This window comes from Penaeus chinensis, chromosome 37 (assembly GCF_019202785.1).
Source record: "Penaeus chinensis breed Huanghai No. 1 chromosome 37, ASM1920278v2, whole genome shotgun sequence".
Classification (NCBI taxonomy): Eukaryota; Metazoa; Arthropoda; class Malacostraca; order Decapoda; family Penaeidae; genus Penaeus; species Penaeus chinensis.
In genome coordinates this window covers 29,716,312-29,726,311 of record NC_061855.1, presented here as the reverse complement: position 1 = coordinate 29,726,311, position 10,000 = coordinate 29,716,312, and the positions used below count along the sequence as shown (strand labels likewise).

Below are 10,000 nucleotides of genomic sequence, written 5' to 3'. Positions count from 1 at the left end.
AGGCGGAAGAGGAGGGAGTAGGAGGAAGAGGAGGACGCGTCGTCAGCTGCGGCCGCGGCGTGCAGAGGAGGCCGCGGCGGCTGCGGCGGCAGCTGCGGCCCGCTGGCGGAGAGGAGGACAGACGGCGGCAGCTGCTGGCACGTCGAGCGGCAGAGGCGGAAGAGGAGGAAGAGCGAAGGCGCGGAGGAGAGGAGGACGAGGAGGCCGAGGGGCCGGCGGGGCCGCGAAAAGGCCGCAAGAGGCGGACGGGTCAAGCGGAACAGGCACCGACGAGGAGGGCGGGGGCGACGTCATAGGCAGAGGCGGCCCGACGGCGGACGCGGTAAAGGACGTAGAGGAGGGCGCTCATGACGGGGCGGAGAGGGGGAGGCGGCGGACGCAGGCGGCCGAGGACCCTGAAGAAGCGGGAAGGGCGGCGGGCGACGTAGAGGACGCGGCGGACGCGGCGGAAGAGGCGGCTCAGCGAGACCGGACGCAGATGAGGGAGCATAGGGATAGGCAGGGCAGGGCGCGGGGAAGAGGAGGGCCGCGAACAGGAAGCCAGAGGAGTCCGCGCAGAGGGTGAACGGCTCGGCCGCGGCCGCAGCGGCCGCGGCGGAAGAAGAGGCGCCGGCAGCCGGCATGGTGCCGCGGCGGCGCGGCAGCTGGCGGGGGTGCAGGGCGAAGCCGAGCCGACAGGGGGCGGAGGAGGCTGACGACGCGGACGCGGCGGAAGCCCGCGGCGGCACGACGGACGAGGGGGGGGGGAGCGGAGGGCGATGTCCGAAGACGGGGGGAGTCGGAAAGGCGGAACGCGGTAGCGGACGCGGCACGCAGCGCCGCGGGAGAGGAGAGGGGCGCCGGGGAGTCGACCGACGAAGTCCGCGGCGGCAGCGGGCTTAGGGGGCCGGGCGCGTGGTCATGCGCAGGGAGGCGACGGGGGAGCAGGCGGAGGGTGGGAAGACGGGGACAGGGGGCGGAAGAAGACGACCTTCTGTAGACTCTCGGCCCGCCCCTTTCCCTCTCCCCTCCCCCGCCGTCCTCCTCCCTTCGTCCCCCTTTCCCCTCTCCTCTCGCCCCCCTACTCCCCCTTTCCCCCTTTCCCTTTCGTCCTTCCTCCTCCTCGTTCCTCCTCCTCCCTCCTTCCTCCTCTTCCCCCCCCTTCCCCCTCCTCCTCCTCTCCCCTTCCTCCTCCTCCTCTTCGTCCCCCCTACCTCCTCCTCGTCCCCCCTTCCTCGTCCTCATCCTCTTCCTCCTCCTCCTCTTCCCTCTCGCTACCCAGCGTGGCATGCCGGGGGCCCCAAAAACCCTCTATCTTGGCCCCTTTCTCTGGCCCCGTCCTGGCCCTCGCCGCGATTTGGCCCAAGGGTTTGCGAGGGGGGCAAAGAGGCCCAAGGAGGGGGAGTGGAGCGAGGGAGGAATGGGGGGGGGAGGAGGGGGAGAAGAGTGGGGTACAGACCTGGCCGTCGCCTCCCTTTCCAATTCTCTCCTTCCTCTGTTTGTTCGTCCTCGCTCTCTCTCCTTTCTCTCTCTCTCTCTTCTCTCTCTCTCTCTCCTCTCTCTCTCTCCTCTTTCTTCTTCTCTCCTCTCTCTCTCTCTTCTGTCCTCATTATCTTCTATCTATCTATCCTTTTATTATCTATCTATTTAAACTACTACTTTCTTGTTCTCTTTCCTTATTCATTCCCTGTTGTCTTTCATTTTCCTTTCCCTCCCCTCTCCCTCTCCCCTCTCTCTCTCTTCCTCTCTCTTCTCTTCTCTCTCCCTCTTCTCTCTCTCTCTCTCTCTCTCTCTCTCTCCCTCTTTCCTTCTCACTCTATCTATCTACCCCCCTCTTCTCTCCCTCACCTACTTCCCTTCACCCTCCTTCCCTCACTCTCTCTCCTCTCTCCTCTCTCTCTCTCTCCTTTCTCCCCTCCCTCACCCTCTCCCCCTCTCTTTTTCTTCTCTCTCCCCCTCCCCTCTCTCCTCCTCCTCCCCTTTAACCCCGCCACCCCCCCTTTCCCTCACCCCGCCCGTGTTTTAAAGGGCGCCAAGGTACTGGCCAAAATCATTGGCCCTTTGGCCGAGACCCAGCGCTCCAGGGTAATGGAAGAGTTCCCCCTCGAGGCATGAAGGGCACGGGAAGCACACCAGGGGCCGTTGGGGAGGAGCCCTTCTTGCCCTGAACTCCGGGGGCGGTCAGATCCAAGGATATTATTGGGGGGGGAAGAGAGAGAGGGGGGGGGATGGGGGGGCCCTAAGCGCTCGAGGGGCCCAGGGGGGGCGACCGTGGGAAGGGTGGAAATAAGGGTGGGTTTGGTTCGGCGGAAAAGTGTAACCCTGTAATAAGTTTTTTTGGGGGAGGAGGAGAGGGGGAGAGAAGGGGGGAAAAGATGGGAAAAGACGGAAAGAAGGGAGGGGGGGAAGAGAGGGAAGGGAAGAGAGAAAAAGAGAGAGAAGAAGAGACGAGAGAGAGAGAGAGAGAGAGAGAGAAAGAGAGGAAAAGAGAGAAGGTAATATTTAAAAACCAGAATTATACTTTTAAAAAACCCAAAAAACCCATGAGGGGGGGGGATAAGGCAGGGGAAGGGTAGACACACGACTGACAACAACAGGCAGACAGGAAACGACACATACACACACACCCAACCAACCTAGACACACACACACACGCACACACACACATCCGCATAAACCTCTCCCTCTCTCGTTCCTTTTAACTCATCCTTCTTACTACACCCCCCCACCCCCCTCCACCCCTCAAAAAAAAGAAAGAAAGAAAAAAAAGACTAAAAAAAGCTCTACCTTCTCTGAATTCCGGACGAGAAGGAAACGTCAAGTAAAGGCGTCAAAGAAAGCGAAAGAAAGAGCAGAGTAAAAAAAAAAGAAAAAAAGACAAAAAAAAGAAAGAGACAATAAGAAAAAAAAAGTGAAAAAGAAAGAGATAATAAAAGACGAGGGGGAAAGAAGAGAAGGAGAAAAAGAGAAAAAAAGAACAAAAGAGAATGGAGAGGAAAAAAAGGAGAAGAAACGAACAATGGGAGAAAAAAGAACGAACAAAAAAGAAGATAGTTGTTAAGGAGAGGTAAAAAGAGAGGGGGAAAGGGGGATAAGAAGCAAGAAGAGAAAAAGGAGGGAAGAGAGGAAAAGGGGGCGAAAGAGAAGAAGAAAAAAGAAAGAAGAAGAGGATGACAGTAGGAAAGAGAGGGAAAAAAGAAAGACAGAAGATAATGATGAATAAGAAAAAGAGAAAGAGGAAAAAAAAAAAATAAGAAGAGTGGCCAAGGAAGATGAGAAGAAGAAAGAGAGAAGAAGAGAATGAGGAAGAAGAGTAAAAGAGAGGAAGGAAAAAGACAAAGAGAGAGTGGAAGAAGAGAAAGGAAAAAACAAAAAGAAGGAGGGAAGAAGAAAGCAAAAGAAGAAAGAGGAAAGAGAAGCGGGAAGAAAGAAAAAAGAAAAGGCAACAGGCAAAAGAAGAAGAAAAAGAGAAGGAAGAAGAGAGAGGAAAGAAAATAAAGTAGAAAGAAGAAAAAGAAAGCGAGGGAGGGAAGAAGAAGCGAAGAAATGAAGAGAAAGAGAGAGAAATATGAGGAAGAGGTGAGAGAAGGTGGGAAAGATGGAGGAAGAAGACGCAGAAAGAAAGAACGAAATGAAGAACGAGAAAGAAGATAGATAAGATAAGAGGAGCGAAGAGAAAGAAAAAGAAGAAAGAAAGAAAGAAGGAGAAGAGAGGAAGAAGAAAAGATAAGAAAAAGATGAGAGTAGAGTGAAAAAAGAAAAAGAAGGAAAAGAGGGAAGGAGGGAAAATGAAGAGAGAGAAGAGATGAGAGGAAAGAGAGGTGAAGAAAAGAGGGAGGAAAGAAGAAGCAAAAAAAAAGATGAGAAAGAAAAGAAAGAAAAGAGAATAAAAAAAAGAGGGGAGGAGAGAGGAAAAGAGAGAGGAAGATAAGAAATGACAGGGAGAGGGATGGAAAGTAAAGAGAAGAAGAAAGGAAGGAAGAGAGAGGGAAGAAAATGAGAGAGAAAGGAGAAAGAAAGAAACAAGAAAGAATAAAGGAGATAGAGTTGGGAAGAAGAAGAAGAAATAAGAGAAGAAGCAAGAAGCAGAAGAAGGAAGCCAAATAAGAAAAAAAAATAGAGTGTTGGTTTTAAATGGATTAGTTGAGGTGAAGAAGTGTTTGTAAAGAGGTGGTTAAAGTGTGGTTGTTGTAATTATAGTAATAGGGAATATGTTAGTTGAAAGTGATGTAAGAGTACAGTATGTGAAAATGATAGTATGAACAGAATTTGATTTGTGAGTAGATATTAAGTCTGTGTGTGATTGAAAAATAGATACAGATAATGCAAAGATAGAATCGAAATTGAAAGAGGAAGGAGAACATAGAAGAACAAGAAAGAAGAGAAACAGAATAAAGAAAGAGAAAGGAAGTAAAGACAAAGAATGCTTAGAGTAATAAATGAAATAAGAAAAGAGATAGTAGGTTCGATGTAAGTAATGTATGATAGTGAAGTTAGACATTATTAAGTGATGTAGTTTTTATTATATTAATAATTTTTTTTGGTTTTAGTGTAAGTTGTTAGTTTTGTTAGGTAGTATGTATTGTTGTTCGTTGATTGTTTGAGATGTTATAAAAGCAAATTTAGTAGTACAGTTAGTCAGTTGTAGCAAATGAAATATTTATTGAAGAAAGAAGCAAAGAAGAAACAAAAAAAAGGAAAAAAAAAAGAAAAAGAAAAGAAAAAAAAAAAAAATAATATGCTAGCGCGGGCGGGGGGGGGCGCGTTAGCCGTATGAGTATTATGAGAGGACGGGCGGAGGCGAAGCAGCTGCACGGTAAAGGGAGCTGCTGCAAGTACAAGTTTATTGATTGGTAACGGCTTGGCTTTCGGCACCACGCGTTTTATAGCTCCCTGCGTTAGCGTGTTTGTTGAAGTGCGCGCGTGTGTGGATGTAGCCCGGTGGGCGTATGTATTCCTCGTTGTGCAGTATGTTGGGTGGTGCCGTGTGTATGGGTCGGGAGGGGGGGTCGGGGGTGGGTGGGGGGTGGTGCTGTGTGCGGGGGTGAGTCCGGGACGGTTGGTGGCCGATGTAATGTGTGTCGTGTGTGGGGTTAGTCTTTGGTTGTGTGTTCGTGTTGGTAGTGTGTGGAGGGTTGAAGGCGGTACGTGTTTGTGTGTATCTCTCTATTTTAAATCTATCTCATCTATCTCATCTATTCTATCTCTTCTTTCTATCTCTCTATCTCTCCTTTTTCCCCTTCCTCACCCCCCCCTCCTACATAGAACCCACTCCTCTGTCCTCTATTCCAATATCCTTAATGTGTGCGTCTGTTTGTATATGTGTATCTAAATGCGTCTGTGCGTGTACGTATGTATACATATATGATTATGTACTACCATGTATCTACAAGGGAAATGTATCCTACACCCGCATGAGCCTGTACGTCTATCCATCCGTATCTATTTCTGCCCGAGTCTGCGCAGCGGTTTAGTGTGTTTCCAATTTCTGATCAGTACACGGGAGGAAGGGAGAGGACTCAGAGTACCGATGCTCGTGACGTGCGAATGGGAGAGAAGAGGAAGAAGAGAGAAAGGGAGGAGGGGGGGGGGGGAAAGAAGGGGGAGGGGTGAAGGGGGGGGGGAAAGGAGAAGGGAGGGAGGGAAAAGGGGGGAGAGGGGTGGGAAGAAAGTGGAGCAGGGATTAAAGGGGGAGGAGGGAAGAAGGGGGGGAAGGGAAGGAGGGAGAGAAAGAAGAAGGAGAGAACGGAAAGGAAGGCGGGAAGGGGAGAGGAGGGGAATGGGGGGAGAAGGGGGGATAGGGGATGAGGGGGGGAAGGGGATGGGAGGGGATGGAGGAAGGGAGCGGAGGTGAAGAAGAGAACAGAAAGACGGAGGGGAGGAGAAGGGGAAGAAGGAGGGAGATGGGAGGGAGGAGGAGAAGAGGAAGGGACGGGGACGGGGAGAAGGGGGAGGGGGGGATGGGGGGGGGAGGGAGAAGGGAGAGAAAGGAAAAGGTGGGGAGGAGAAAGAACATCGCTAGGAAGGGGGAAGGGGTGGTGGTGAGAAGGAGATGGGGGAAAGGGGAGGAGGGAGAAGGGGGAAGGGCAGGAGGCCGGAAGGGGGGGAAGAGCTGGGGGGGGGGAGGAGAGGTACCTATGAGTGCGCTGAATTTAATGAGGTTTTCCGACTCCGGCAAGGCTTAGGGGTGCTACTGCCATAACCCTAAGGCCTGAGGAACTCCTGACTCGTTTGGAAGTTGTGAGGTCGTGAGGTGAGACTGTGAAGTTGTGAGGTGAGGTTGTGAGGGGATATTGTGAGGTTATGAGGTGAGACTGTGAAGTTGTAAGGTTATGAGGTGAGATTGTGAGTTTGTGAGGTTGTATGGTGAGATTGTGAGATTGTGAGGTTTTATGGTGATACTGTGAGTTTGCGAGGTTGTGATTTTTGAGTTTGTGAGGTGAGGTTGAGAGGTTGTGAGGTGAGATTGTGAGACTGATGTTGTGAGGTTGTGAGTGACCGAGTATGAGGGAGTATGACTTGGTTGGGAAGGAGGGAAGAAGGAGGGAGGAAGGAGGGAAAGAGGGTGGAAGGGAGGGCGAGAAAGAGGGAGAGAAGGAAGGGAGGGAGGGAAGGAGGAAAGGAGGGAGGGAGGAAGAGAGGGTGGAAGGGAGGGCGAGAAAGAGGGAGAGAAGGAAGGGAGGAGGGAGGGAGGGAAGGAGGGAAGGAGGGAGGGAGGAAGAGAGGGAGGGAGGGAGGGAAAGAGGGAAGGAGGGGGGGAGGGAGGGAGGGGTGGAGGGAGGGAAGGAGGGAGGGAGGGTAAGAAGGGAAGGTATAGGGAGGAGGGGGGATGGAAGGAAGGTGATAGATAGATAGATAGATATGTCTGTAGGTCGGTAGGGTAGGTAGGTAGGAAGGAAGGAAGGAAGGTAGGTAGATAGATAGATAAGTACACAGACAGGGAGGTAGGTAGGTAGGTAAGTAGATAGATAGACAGGGAGACAGAAAGACAGACAGATAAATGGATAGGTAGACAGATAGATAGATAGGAAATTAGGTAAGTAGACAGATAGACACGCAGATGTATAAATAGATAGATAGATAGATAAACAGACACAGACAGACAGACAGACAGATAAACAAATAGAAAAATGACGGACAAATAGAATGACAGACAGATAGATAGATAGATAGAAAGGATAACCGACGTATGGAATGACAGACAGACAAAAAAGACGATTAGAACAAAGCTGATAGATCGGTGGATAGACAGACAACCCCCCCCCCCCCCCCGCAACAAAATAAATAAATAAATGAATGATAAAAATATAATAATAATCAAACAATTAATTAATAAAATACAATGAAACAATAAAAAGAAAAAAACAAAACAACATTAATAATAATAATAAAAATCAGGTGCTTACGCAGGCAAACAACCAGACAAAAAATTAGACACTTAAAAATCAAGACAGAATCAAGACAGTTAAACAAACTGGGAAATTGAAAGTTATTATCTTAAGATTTAAATAGGCCTATTAACAAAATCATAATCATAGGAAACGTGCTTACAAAATAAAAAAATAAAATAAAAAGATTTAAAGACCTTTACTGAACATCCAAGTATAAGTCTTTTAAAACGATTTATTGTTTATATATGCTTCGATATTAAAAGAAAAGATTAGATGTAGGCCTATTTAGATATTTTTTAATGCAACTTTTCCCTTTCAATATGATCTTAATAGTAGTGTGAGAATTCTAGTATATTCAGAACTTACTTATCAGGTGATAAAATGTGTATCATTGTTATTGTTATTATTGTTTTTCTTATTATCATTTTCATTGTTAATATCATTATCATCATCATCATCATTATTATCATTATCATCATCATCATCATCATTATTATCATCATCATCATTATTATCATTATCATCATCATCCTCATTATTATCATTATCATCATTATCATTATCACAATCATTCTTACCCTCATTATCATCATTGATATTATCCACTATAACAATCATTATCATCATTATCATCATTATTCAATTCTTATTCCTATACTATTATAGGGAGGTAAGGAGGGAGAGAGGGAGGAAGGAAGAGAGGGAGGGAGGAAGAACGGGAAGATGGGAAGGAGAGAGGGAGAGAGGGAGGGAGAAAGAGAGAATGAGTGAGAGAGAGAGAGAGAGAGAGAGAAGAGAGAGAAGAGAGAGAGAGAGAGAGAGAGAGAGAGAGAGAGAGAGAGAGGAGAGAGAGAGAGAGAGAGAGAGAGAGAGAGAGAGAGAGAGAGAGAGAGAGAAAGAGAGAGAGAGAGAGAGAGAGAGAGAGAGAGAGAGAGAGAGAGAGAGAGAGAGAGAAGAGAGAGAGAGAGAGAGAGAGAGAGAGAAAGAGAGAGAGAGAGAGAGAAGAGAGAGAGAGAGAGAGAGAGAGAGAGAGAGAGGAGAAAGAGAGAGAGAGAGCGAGAGAGAGAGAGAGAGAGAGAGAGAGAGAGAGAGAGAGAGAGAGAGAGAGAGAGAGAGAGAGAGAGCGAGAGAGAGAGAGAGAGAGAGAGAGAGAAGAAGAGAGGAGAAGAGAGAGAGAGAGAGAGAGAGAGAGAGGAGAGAGAGAGAGAGAGAGAGAGAGAGAGAGAGAGAGAGAGAGAGAGAGAGAGAGAAGAGAGAGAGAAGAGAGAAAGAGAGAGAGAGAGAGAGAGAGAGAGAGAAAGAGAGAGAGAAAGAGAGAGAGAGAGAGAGAGAGAGAGAGAGAGAGAGAGAGAGAGAACGCAAAAATCAGAAACATAGATAATAACAAATAAACGCAATAACAAGGACAAAGAAATGATAACAATCGAACACTTTTAAAATTACGTTCGGGCTTTCATAATTTTATCTTTTTCTCTTTAATAAAAGAAAGGAAAAAAGGAGATAATAATGGTGATAAATTTTAGTTTCACAAAAAAAAATTATAATGATAAGCTTAGAATGAAAAAAAAGGAGAAAGATATGATGAGAAATAAGTAAAAATAAAAAACTGATGATGGTGATACATTTTTGGAATGAAAAAAAAGAGGAAGGAAGAAGAAAAAAATACTGAAAAGAAAAGGAAAGAAAGAAAGAAGGAAAGAATAAAAGATAATGATGGTGATATATTTCGGTTCAAAAAAAAAAATAATAATGAGAATCTTTAAATGAAAAAAAAAAAAAAAATATATATATATATATATAAGAATAAAAACAAAATATAAGGCAAAACAATGAAAATATAACAAAAAAAAAGAAGACGAAGAAGAAAAAGAAAAAAAAAATTAGATATAAAAAAAGAAAATGTAATAAAAAAAAGAATAAGGAAAATGAACAGGAAAAAACAACAAAGAAAGGTATAGAAAAAGCAAGACAAAATAGATCAGCATAGTGGCGAGAGAGAGAGAGAGAGAGAGAGAGAGAGGGAGAGAACGCAAGAACTAATACCCTGTAACTTAATGAAAAGGTGATATATGGACCAGCCTTAAAAAAAAAAAAAAAAAAAAAAAAAAAAAAAAAAAAAGTGATCGGGTCCGGTGAGAATAGAGGGGGAGGGGAAGGGAGGGAAAGGGGGAGGGGGAGAGGGGGAGAGGGGGGAACGGGCTACAGAGAGAGAGGGGGCGGGGGGGTAGGGGATAGTGTCATCAGCCTATCTCTTGATGGATTATCAGGGTGGATGATCAGTTTCTATCACATTAAGCTAATTGGGGGGAGGGGGGGAGGGGGGGCGGGGCGACCTCTGGGATATATCTATCGGCTGCGTTGGGTTCCTTGTGATAGATAGGAGACAGTTGTTTTGGTCCAGTTTTGAAATATTCAGTATATGATAAAAAAACAACAATGACAATATTAACAATGGTGATAATAATAATAATAATGATAATGATAATAGTAGTAATAATAATAATAATTATTATTATTATTATGATAATAATGATAATGATAATAGTAATAATAATAATAATAATAATAATAATAATAATAATAATAATAATAATAGTAATAATAGTAATAATGATAATAATAATAATAAT

At 46.1% G+C, this 10,000-nt stretch overlaps 1 protein-coding gene across 1 annotated transcript; it reads right to left on the bottom strand.

Moving 5' to 3' along the window:
• Positions 1-250: 250 nt before the first annotated feature.
• Positions 251-1,269, bottom strand: LOC125045377 (proline-rich receptor-like protein kinase PERK9). The gene is made up of 2 exons (XM_047642584.1): positions 1,258-1,269; positions 251-877 (listed from the first exon to the last, which is right to left on the bottom strand). The coding sequence occupies exons 1-2, from the start codon at positions 1,267-1,269 to the stop codon at positions 251-253; spliced, it is 639 nt and encodes a 212-aa protein (XP_047498540.1).
• Between the last annotated feature and the right edge of the window lie 8,731 nt (positions 1,270-10,000).